The sequence below is a fragment of the Oreochromis aureus genome, linkage group 17 (genome assembly GCF_013358895.1).
Source record: "Oreochromis aureus strain Israel breed Guangdong linkage group 17, ZZ_aureus, whole genome shotgun sequence".
NCBI classification, from domain to species: Eukaryota; Metazoa; Chordata; class Actinopteri; order Cichliformes; family Cichlidae; genus Oreochromis; species Oreochromis aureus.
In genome coordinates this window covers 9,048,407-9,060,250 of record NC_052958.1, presented here as the reverse complement: position 1 = coordinate 9,060,250, position 11,844 = coordinate 9,048,407, and the positions used below count along the sequence as shown (strand labels likewise).

The following is an 11,844-nucleotide window of genomic DNA, read 5'->3' as shown; positions in this document are numbered from 1 at the left end:
CCATTTGGTTCTTTAGCCGTCAGAATTGTTGTCTGAAGACCAACAAGGATACCAAATGGATTTATTTTGCCAAATGGATCATCATGGCATTGCCGTATTGGTCCATTTGATCAAACTTTGTTGTTATTATTTATTTTATTTTCAGTTGTTACAGATGGGACAGACATGACTGGGGGATAGGAAAGGGAGAAAGAAAGAGAGGAAGGAAAAGAAAAACAGAAGGGAAAAGGGACAGTGAGAAAGGGCACTTACAAAGACAAAGAGAAAAAAAAAATCTCCTGGATCACCTGTTGAGAGAAAAAGAAGAGAAGACAAGCAAAAAAAACCAAACAAAAACAAAGCAACATACTAAACACAACACCATCACGTTAAGCTAGCTAAGTGTGAACAGCAGTAAATACTAAATATTGAAAGTTGTTGTGCAGCACGCAGGACAGACAGCGCACAATGTGCTTTGAAGTAGCAGCTAAGAAAGGTGTAGTTTATGTCTACGAACAGTGAACACCCATGTGCACACCTGTGTGGCTCAACGCGCTTGTATACAAAAGGTTTCCCCATGTAACGGTCTGCTAGAGGGTGTGGAGGCCCATAGCCCCGTCCCCCAGGGCATGAAGCAGGCATGGAGGAGATCCAGGCTCCAGACATCCAGAGGCCCCAGAGTGCGAGAGCCCAAGGAGTACCACGGAGGGGCATCCGTGCCACCCTCCTGGGAAGGGCTGAGGAGATCCCCAGACGAGGGGGTCACCCAGTAGCCACGGAGCAGAAGCCAGAGGGGGCTGCACTGGCGTGCCCGCCGGCTCTGCCGGCAGCCAGCGGTGCCAGAGTGAACCGAGTTGCAGGCCCCGAGGCCGGAGACCCGAGGGCCCCCTTTGCCCCGGAAGAGGCCTGACCGAGCGACAGGCACCAGGCCCCGCCAAGTAGCCACCGGGAGTGAGCTGGTGCATACCTGAGCGCCCAGCCCCGGACACCAAGAACCACCAATGCACCAACCCCTGAGGGCATCAGTTACCAGCAGGGAGTGTGGTGAGGGGAGATAGGCCTCCACACTTGGAGGGCCTGGGAGTACCCAGGGAGGTGGAGTCTAAGACCCGACCTGACATATAGTCACAGACAAACAGGCACACACAGACACAAACATGCTTTCCCACCCTCATGGACACATATACAAACACTCAGCACTCACCCAACGTAGGGATAGACATACATAGACATGTACACACAATCATACTCCCCAAACATACTCTATGCCCCGGGTCCGGGTACCCTCGCCCCCAGAGGGGGAAACGGCACCCAGACCCAAGAGATGTGACCCTTTCCCCCGGGGTGGAGGCAAGCAGACCGCCCCAGGCCCAGCAGCAGGGAGCCAACACCTCCTCCCAGCCCCCCGCCCCGATGGCTAGTATAGAACGGTGGTGTGTGAAGACCCCATACCTCCCTCCTCCCGCTCATGTGTAGTGTTGCTGCGTGTTGTTCTAAAGTGCATTTAAAACAAGGGAGGGCATGGTGCTGCTGCCAGAGAGCAGCAGGTGTTAGCACGGCCCCTCCCGAGAACCCTCAATGTCTACATGGATTTAAAATTGAGAGGTGGGCACCGGCGCCAGAGGTAGGGTTGAATACACAGACCGTCCTCTGGACGCCGTTAACGTGGTCACCCTCAAGGCCCTATATATATATGTGTGTGTGTGTTATGAGAGTGTGAATAATGTGGATGTCTAAGTTGTGAAATAAAATTGAGGCACAGGTGGCCAGAAGGGGACGGAGGGGGGGGGAATGCCTCCCCTGCACCCTGGTGACACACCCGCACCCCAAGGCCCTACCTGTGTGGGTGGGTGTGGTGGAGCGGGAAGAGGGAGGCAGCTGGGGATGGGGAGGAAAAGAAGGGAGGGGCAAGATGCCCCTCCTTAGGGCCAGCTCCCCCGCTGACCCCAGTAGGCACCCCCGTCCTCTAGTACCCACCAAAGCAAGGGAGCCCAGGCCCATCCAGACCGGGGCCTATGGCAGCAGCACCGCTAAGCCCCACAGGACCTGGGGAAGCCCACCGCAGAGGAAACTATACCCACCCCAAAATTCAATCATCTCCAGACTACACAAGACAACAGACACCCAGGTTAGGTTTATTCTCCACCTCTCCTGTGTCTCTCCCCCACCTGCAGAGTGGACTTCTGCAAGGATGGAACAACCTCCCTGCCAGTTGAAGAGCCCCCCAGTTAGGCCGATGCACCAGAGGCCCCCTGCGCCAGGGCTGAGCCCCCGTGGCTGGACTTTTAAGGGGTTAGCAACAATATCCAGGTATGCTGTGGGCCTGTGGCAATTAATTGGAGGTTATCTATCGGAATTTCAGGATCAGGACCACGCCTCCAAAAACGCTCCTTCCGGTTGCCATCTATATAGGTTCCCCCAGTTCTGCAAGCTGCTCATTCTCGTTTACGTGCCCCACCGTCCTTGTTCTCAATTTTCTAACTTCTTCATTTCTATTTAGTGCACGGGGATCTGCCAGGCCCGGGAGCCATCGCCAGTCCCCTTCAAGGCCTTCCCCATACCGCAGCTTAATTCATGTCAAAGCATTCACTTTTACCTACTAAAACGCTGTCAAACCTAAAATGAGGACGTGGGCCCAGCTAGTGAAATAATGTTCTGTGCTAATGCTGATACTGAAGGGCCCAAAGTGTGCCAAGAAAATATCCCAGACACAATCAGACCACCAGCAGCCTAAATTGTTGATACAAGGTAGGATGGATCCATACTTTATGGCAAATTTTCACCCTTCTATCAAAAATTTGCAGCAAGATTTAAGTCTCATTAGACCGGGCAACATTTTTTCAATCTTCTATTGTTCAATTTTGGAGAACTGTAGCCGTTTCCTGTTCTTAGCTGACAGGAGTGGCTGCTGCTGTAGCTCATCAGCTTCAACCGTTGACATCTGTGTTCAGAGATGCTCTTCTGCATACCTTTGCTTCAACGACAGGAACCATCCTCCTCTTACCTGTAGACCCTAGAGATGGTTGTGTAGATCAGCAGAAAGAAGAGTCCATCTGGCACCAACAGCCACACAACAAAGTCTCTCAAATTGCTTTTCCTCCTCATTATGCTGCTCAGTTTGATGTTCAACAAGTTGTCTTGACAGGCAGACACTGCTAGTAGCAGCAGCATTGACTTTCTGCCATGTGATTGGTTAATTACATGTTTGTGTTAATGAACAGCTGAATTCAGTGTACCTAATAAAATGGCCAGTGAGCATATGCAACCTGCAGTCTGTTTATATTGTTGGCAGAGATTGAAATTATTACCCAGTGTAATGGTGTGGCTCACTGTCTATGGACCTACTGACATCAGGCTTTGACTGTACTTACGAATAGAGATGTGTTCATACCTTTGAATAATATTTCCTGCACTCAATAAAATGTCTTTCATTGTCACCACAACTCAGTGGCATTAAAAAATAAAAAGATGCATTTCAGCAAAGTTGGGTGGGGAAAATGGAAAGCTGGAAAAAAAGCCAAGTCTCCAAAGACATAATTCCTGAAAAACCAAATGAAATCTGCAAATGCTGTAAACAAACAAGATTGATTGAAGTAGGTGACTCACATTTTAAAGAGAGAAAAAAAGACAAAGTCACACAACAACCTACTGAGGTTTAAAGCAGTATATTTTTATTTAAGTGGTTGGTTTCAACATTCTTGTCACTGAAAGGCTTTTCTAACGCTTGTCAAATGCTCTAGAAGGTGAGCTTAATAACATTACAACTTATGATTAAAGAAATGTCAAAATTAAAAAATAATAATAATCTAAAAGTCTCTTGAGGTTTCATTCCTGCTCTCTTCTGGACACATTTCAACAACAAAATCTACTCCTTCAAACAGTGTAAGATTAAAAAAAAGAACTAATGGTGGAACAATGCAAGCTTGCCTCAGCAATAAACAATTACAGAGTTGTAACTAGTCAGACGTGTTCAAAGCATATGGCCAACCAACACAAGTGAGTAACTATTTTGACTATTAGAACTATTATTTATACCATCCGTGCAGGATGGATCGATATATACACGCTGTCAAGACCTCGCTGCTCTAGCATTTTCGGTTATAAAAATAAAGTTTGGTCTTTCCTTTTTTTCAGGTTTTGTTCCATTTCATGGCTTTCTGTTTGAACAGTAAGACATATCTGCTTTTGGTCTTCCTCGATCCTTTCTTTCCAACTCTTATGTGCCAGTGTCTCAAAGACTACCATCAGGAGCTGTTAGCAAACAAGTAAATCCCAACCCTCTCATCCCTCTCCAGTTTGGGTACATGAAATCATATTTTGAATGGAATTCATACAGTATTCAGTCAAATCAAAAACAACAACAACAACAAAAAAACAATCTTACAGATAAGAAGGGAAAGAAAAGTTCATGCCCCTGCATGTTTAAGTGGATGTAACAAAACATTTAATGCCAATTGTTAAATAAGGGGAATTTAATAGTTTTGCTTTCTGGATTTGTGGCTTTCTTATTATTCAAACCTGCCATGCGTGCTGCTTTAGGCACTGAGGTTGAGACACATCTACCAGGACCTGTGATGGAAAGTACAGTAACTAAAGGAAGAATCAGCAAGATGACAGTGGTAAGAAAATAATGTCTTCCAGTTAACAGTTTAAGATCTAAGGCAGTATGGCTGTTGGTGACCTGTCACATCCTGCAAACATTCAAGCACACATTACTCCACGTAATGTGCTGTTCAGTTCCTTCTCGCTGTGATTTAGCATGCAGAGTGTCAGTTTGATAGTCCAAATGTTTCCCCTGCTGTACCACGTGTTGTTTCAGACTTTTATAAGCGGGAATTTGATTACTTTCTATTGAGCGAACGATTCCTTCCGGAGTACAAAAAAGTTCTCTGGAAGGATAACCTGGTGGTTCAGGGTACTGTCACGGTAAAGGAAACACCCTTTACAAGCATGCAATCACACCAAGTAGATAAGGCAGAAAAAACAGTGATTACCACATGAAACTGATTGAAGTGATATTAGAAGAAGCACGCACACATTTTGTTTTTTAAATCTTTAAAGAAAACTTAAAAATCCACTCTGGTATTTCCTTTTCTTTGGCTGTACCCTGTAATTCATAACATCTGAACTTGTTGGTCACTTTAGAGCTGACTAAATCCGACCAGTTTAAATTTCTGGGACATTTACGTGACAAAATAGAGACTATTCAATTCTAAGGCGAGCATCAAACACTTTGGCTACAGTTTCTCTTCCTGGAAAGACAGCAGGGCACAAAAGTGGTCCAATCAACACAGGAATCAAGTAAGAGGGGGAAAAGCAGATGAACCAGCTGAATATATTAGGTCTACATCACACCCAATTTAAGATATGGACATACATATAAGTCATAAATTAATGAAATGCTGCTGTAAGGATATAGGTTCATTTTGTGTAGGGTTAATTTAGCTTTATCTCTCAGTCTGTTTTTTGCAGAGACCACAATCCAGGTCTGTTTTCCCTCCCTCTCTTTCACACACACACACACACACACGCACACATACACACTTCCATAGATTAACTTCATCCTTTTACTAAAGGCCGTTTACAGGAGCAAAGCAGTACAAACTAGTCATCTGCATATGGATCCATATTCACATCTTGTAGTAGGTAAATAGAGATAATATGTAGCAGTAGTGAGTCTCTGTGTAGATAGCAGCGCCACCATCCAGCATGCTGGCTGGCTTCATCATGAAATTATACATGAATGTCAGATTCCAACAATATATTTGGTTCTTAAGCAAATGTGGAACATAAAACTGTTTGTACTTCACTCCTCCATCGGGCTCCGTTGTTCCTTTTTTGTTTGTTTCCTTCACATTTCCGTCATCTTTTTCCTGTGCTTGCTCCATCTACCTATTATTTTTCCAGTTTGTCATCGTTAGTGGCTCGCTCGCCCTTTATTCCAGGGGGTCTGTGAGGAGAGAGAGAGAGAGATGTAAAAGTGAGGGTAAAAAAAATGATCAGAATGAGTCGAACGAAGAATCAAGGGAGAAGCAGGAGGTAAGAAAAAAGACTTCTAATGAGCAGAGTGATACATAGAGAAGTAAGTGAGAGTGAGCATGCAGGAAACAGCTGGTAAAACATGCCAAGCAGTTAATTAAAGGAGGAGAAGAAGGAGGAGGCTGATTGGGATTTCTCATCTCTGCCCAGGGAGTGGCCTTCAAGACTAACAAATAAACACACATTTCCTGCCACAAAGGAAACTGGCCCATCTCAAACACAAGCAGACATTTACAGATTTGCTCAGCTACAAGTTCATCGTGCAGGAGCTTGTCTTTTTGCAGTTTTGGCACACACATCAGGAAATCGAGAGGGAGACAAAAAAACAAAAAGACAAACTGGCAGGGTGAGAATGAGGTAGCGATGAAGCAGCGGAGTCGCTGTACTGGAGGGAAACTCTGTGTTCTTACACTGTGTTTTTCACCAGACCAGGGATTTGGAGCGGGTGCTGACTCCTTTCCTCCTGCTGGCTGCTGCTGTCGTTGCGTTACGATGGCTTCGCTTATGTGACTCCAGGTACAGCTGAGAAAAATCATTCACAAATACATTCAAATGTTATGCAGATGTATGCTAGTGGTTTATTTTCATTTTATAAAGTCACTAGTGGCCAAATGTATTTTAATGTTGTGGTTGCAGGAAAAACAGCGTACGGATGAATGCTTAATCTACGGATGACTTTGATTAATCAATTAATCATTTTGCTTATATGCCAGAAAACTGCAGAGAGTCCAAGGTGACTCATTTAAATGCAAATTTGTGCTACTTCCTGTCTCGGTCAGAGCACTCTTTAAAACTGTTGACATTTTTAACCTCTGTAAGACTTTCCGTGGTATAAACAAAGGTTATTTGGTTATTTGATCTTTCTTTCTTTCTGTTGTCACAGGGAGAATTTGTGTCAGTCATACCTTCTTAGCAAAGGCCCGTCCACACTGGTCACAAGCGTGAAGGGAGAAATTCTTTGTCACTCTGACTTCAGTGGACGATGTCCCCGTGCTGCTCTCTGACTGGGCCTCATGTCGCCGCGTGTGTGGGGTTTGGTTGCTGGGTGAGGAAGAGGTGGTGGTGGTGGTGTTGGTGGAGGAGGAGGAGTTGTTGCGTTGGTGTGTGTGTTTTTCGCTGCGACGGGTCAGCGGGGGGCTGATGGGGCGGTGCTGATGGGTCTGCTGTCTCTCTTGCTTACGGGTGACAGGAGGGGACGGGGTGAAGACCGTTGACGACAGCTCCTGTTGTTTACGAGTGATGGGGGCTGGAGGTGGGGCGGAGGAAGAGGAGGCTGAAGAGGCTGTTGGGCCAGTTGTGGAGCACTCTTGCTTGCGAGTGACGGGAGGTGAGGGGGAGGAAGACGACGAAGCGTGACGTCCATTCACTTCCTCTTTGATGCTGCTGCCTGTCCTCTTGTTCGAATTGTTGAGGACTACCTCTGCTAGCCTCTTCACTGCCCTGCTCTCCAGTTTGGGCATGATCTTGGCGAGGTACGTGGATGACTTCTTGTGAACTACGGTCACGTGACGCAAGACGTCGCGCTTGCGACGAGACTCGTAGCGACAGAGCGGGCAGCGGTAGAACTTAATGAAGATGTCGTTGCCGTCTGTGTGCAGCTCAATGTGTTTTGTTAAGTTCTGACGTGAGCTGAACTGTCGTTTGCAGAGCTTGCAGAAGAGCTGCTTAAAGTCAAAGCCCACTGACAGTTTCGTCATTTTGGCGGCCATGTTGCCACTACACGCGTTTCCCCCACGGGAGGATGATGATGATGATAATGATGTCATTTTTGGGCTTGATGGGGCCTCTTCCTCCTTCACCTTCGTGGCATTGTGTGCCACAGAAACTCCTTTAGCTGTGCCAGTGCTGTCACTAGGAGAAGGTGCTGGACTGCTGTCGATGTCCTCGTCGTCTTCTTCATCCGAGGGCTCCACTGCTTCCTCCTTAACCCTGACATTGTTGCTGACAGACAAGTTAGTGCTGCTGCTGTTAGAAGTGGCTGCTGCAGCGGTGGACGTTGCTGTACTAGAAGACTTGTTGCTTTTCATGCTGTATATCTTGTGGACTATACGCATGTGCCTCTTCAACATGAGCTGAAACACACCATTAAAATTCAAAAATTAATTCACGTTCATTTTCTGAAGGAGCAAATTACATGACGACAAAATACCAACTTATTAACAAACCCCACCTGTGAGCTGTAATTCCTCTTGCAGAGCGTGCAGCGGCATGATGCCGAGTTTGCCTGTGTCGAGGCTGGGAGCTGAGTCTGAGGTTTGGCTTGGTTTTGGTTTGAAGATGATGTTTTAGAGTTCACAGGGGTGGACTTGGAGCTGTGGCCACGTGTTGGCGAGGCATTGCTGCTCTTTCTGGGAGGCGTGACTTCCAGTGAGAAGGGCTGACCGGGGCGTGAGGCGATGCTGGGTGTGATGGTGTCCCTTCGCAGACCACGATGCACCTCATCAAAGTGGCGTCGCACATTAGCTTTGGTAGCGAAGGTTTTGAGGCACACTGGGCATGATTTTCCAGTTGGTGTGCTGAGGGTCCTCGGCCGACCTGTGGTGTCATGAAAAGGGTTATTATTTCGAACGATCATTCATGTGGAAAAGTAAAAATTTCATTCCCCATTATAAAAAAAACCATCATTTTTTATAGCATGGTAGGTAAACACAGAGAACAATGAATAATAGTAAATGGCCACAATTTGATACTTCACGTGGAATGTTTAGAACAATGTTACCAAAAATGACATCTAAAAAAACTTCAAGCCCAGGCACTCGAGGTAGGTTTAAATGAGTAATAAATGCCTTTTACTTCATCAGGCTACAGACATGAACATTTTTTGAAGGTTTACATTCACCTAACATTCAAAAGATCCCCAGTTTGAGAGACTGGGATGTGAAACAAATGCCTTCGGGGCTGTTTCAGGAAGGGCATGCCATCTAATGTGGTGACCCTTTGTGAATAACAGAGGAACCAAAAGAAGCTTTTCAGTGTCAGTTCTTTGTAAAAACATGTCAATAACTTTTACAAATATTGGACGGGTATGCAAAATACTGTTATACAATAGAGGGAACAAGTTAGTAATATTACAGTAATGCATAGATCCATTTTTCTTTTTTCTTGAAGAACAAGGAGGATTGTATGAAAGGACACAATTTTAAGTAAGTTTTGTTAGATATTTTAATTTGTCAGAACAGAAAAAGCACAACAGTAACTACTAGTCAATTTACCAACACAAATACAGATTGCACACCTTTCACCATGGACAGCAGGCTCGTAGGAACTGTGCGTGTCTCTGTAAACTTTCTGAGTTCCTCAAGTTTTGTCTGGTGCATTTTGCGGCAGTGGCGTCTGATGCTGCGGCGCGAGTTGAAGTCTTGACCGCAAAGACAACAGGAGATTGTCACATCTTCAACCTGAATGAGAGTGAGAGAAATAAGACTGAGTTACTCAGCATCACAAACAAGACGACGCTTTGTCTTTGTTCTCTGCGACACCTACCCCACTGTTGGACCCCTCATCCTCAGGCGGTGGCTGCTCCTCTTTAGCCTCCTCTTCAGGCTCCCATCTCCTCTGTCCCTGGTTGTGTCCTGGGCTGTTGTGGCTTTCTGGTCCACCTGTCTGGTTTGCCTGGTTATTCTCCACACCTTCCATCGATTCTCCTTCCCAATTTACTGGACTCTCTCTGGCACTGCAGGAAATAAAAATATATCACAAATGAAGAAAAGACATGATCTTAGAAGTTGTGGTACATCTTACTCCATCAGCACAGTGCTGACCTGGGTGTGTGTGATGGAAATCGAGCCAGCTCCTCCTCTGTGGTGAGGTACTGAAACACAGCCTTGGTAGTGGTCTGAATGGGCTCCAGTCGGACTACGTAATCTGGCCGATCGGCTCGTGGATAGATAGCATCCAGTAAATCCTTCATGGCAACACTCTGCCTGTCATCACCTGATGAACCTATGAAAGAAAAATCCCAAGAAACAATCAATCAGCTGTTTGTCACATAATACACAAAAGAAAAACAAATGTATGAAAATAAACACAAATATACACAAGTATATGAGTGTGACACAGATGTTCAGTCTCAGTGAGATCTTTAGAAGCTGAACTAAAGTCTGGATGACTTGAAGGCTATTCTGGTGCAGCTGCCTTATAAAAAGCAAGCTAGAAATTTGTCATGAAAACATTTGCCTTGCTAAAAATAAAATGCTAATACCGGCTGTGCTCACATGAGGTTACTACAGAGCCATGTTTTACTGACAACACCATTTAGAAAGGATATTTGAATATATATCGGAAAAAAATGAAGACAAGGTAACCCAAAATGAAAAGATTTTAATTAGTGGAAAATGATCCTCATTCAGCTGTAATGCCATCACCTGAAAGACTGCAATTTGGCCTAATGGGCTGCTACATTATACTATTAAAAAGAGAAACAGAAGCAGTCATTGTATTCATTTAAAATCTCTGACCTGTGGCAAATTGTGCAAAGGCATCAGATAAAAGTGCCCAAATCTAAACAGACAAAATAATCTCACAGGGGCCAACCAGCTTTTCTCTTTAATTTTCTTTTGTGTTACTGAAAAGAGGAGAGAGTGAAACAACATTTAATACTGTTGGAGTGTAGAGTGGTTGATGTGATTCAGGTTATGTAGTGAACGGATGAGGGTGCAGGGCTACAAAACACCGTCTCTGTGCAACTTTAGATTGGCACATATCCTTATCCACGAAGAGTATTTTATTTCAAGTAAATGCAAATGTTTACTCTTGACAGGACTAGGGTTTCCTCAACAATAATAAAGCCCTTATTTTATTCTTATAAATCACTGTGTGGTATGGGAACTGCAACAAAACTGATTTAAAGTCCCTCAGGTGGATTATAAGGACAGCAGAGATGATCATTGTGGCCCTACCACTTACAGAACTATGCAATGAACATTGTATCTGGTCTACAGAGCCCTTCCATCAGTTGTTCACTGCTCTGCTGTCCGGCATATCTGACCATCCAAACCAACACTCCCAGACACTGAAATAGCTTCCTCTCCCAGGCAGTAAGCCTCCTCAAAGCTTGGGGCCCCTTCACTGCACCAAGAGACTGAACACAGGCTGCGCTCACTCAGTCATATTTTACACTCTAGTATGTCTACACTGTATGGACATGCTTTAGACCACAGGTGTCAAACTCCAGGCCTCGAGGGCTGCTGTCCTGCTTGTTTTCCAACTAACCTGCCCTTGTAGCTTCTTATTGGCAAAGCACATCTAAACCAGGTAATCAGCAGCAGGCAGTGCAGGGATATCTCTAAAACAAGCAGGATGCTGGCCCTCGAGGACTGGAGTTTGACAACTCTGCTATAGACTAAAATACTTCACTAGATCTACATTCTGACATACACCGCCACCTTAAATGGCACAAGGAACTTTACGCTCTTTGGCATAACCATGTATGTTATCCTCTGGTATATTTATACACACTATATAGCTACCAGAGCTGTTACTGTAAAGTCTACCTCTGTGGTTGTTATCCCTACTGGCAATGTAATCATGAGGTCAGTGTCTGCACTGTAGGGTTGTCTTGCACAGTTATGTAGTACATCATGGGTCATACCTGTATTGGACAAGTATGAATGAGTCATTTTCTAATATAATACACTAAAAACCTTAGTTGATAGACTCCCGTTTAGGAAAAACAAAAACAAAGCTGTACTTACTGCTGCACAGATCAAAAAGCAGATGAAGATCAGATACAATTAAAAGGCTTTTTTTTACAAGGTAAATAATATAACTGACTGTTCATACCAACACAGCTGTTTCTTAAAAGAAAGCAGAGAAAGCTAATGGAGA

The 11,844-nt window shown here is 44.9% G+C and overlaps 1 protein-coding gene across 8 annotated transcripts in view; it reads right to left on the bottom strand.

Moving 5' to 3' along the window:
• Positions 1-3,628: 3,628 nt before the first annotated feature.
• Positions 3,629-11,844, bottom strand: part of znf800b (zinc finger protein 800b) — a 32,393-nt gene continuing 24,177 nt past the window's right edge. For all 8 annotated transcript variants that reach the window (XM_031726582.2, XM_031726581.2, XM_031726583.2 and 5 more), the window contains 7 exons: positions 9,780-9,960; positions 9,502-9,691; positions 9,254-9,416; positions 8,189-8,553; positions 6,924-8,090; positions 6,429-6,540; positions 3,629-5,929 (listed from right to left, as the gene is read on the bottom strand). In XM_031726582.2, coding sequence (XP_031582442.1) covers positions 6,439-6,540; positions 6,924-8,090; positions 8,189-8,553; positions 9,254-9,416; positions 9,502-9,691; positions 9,780-9,960 — 2,168 coding nt within the window. In that variant the 3' untranslated portion in view covers positions 3,629-5,929; positions 6,429-6,438. The remainder of the gene's footprint in view (positions 5,930-6,428; positions 6,541-6,923; positions 8,091-8,188; positions 8,554-9,253; positions 9,417-9,501; positions 9,692-9,779; positions 9,961-11,844) is intronic.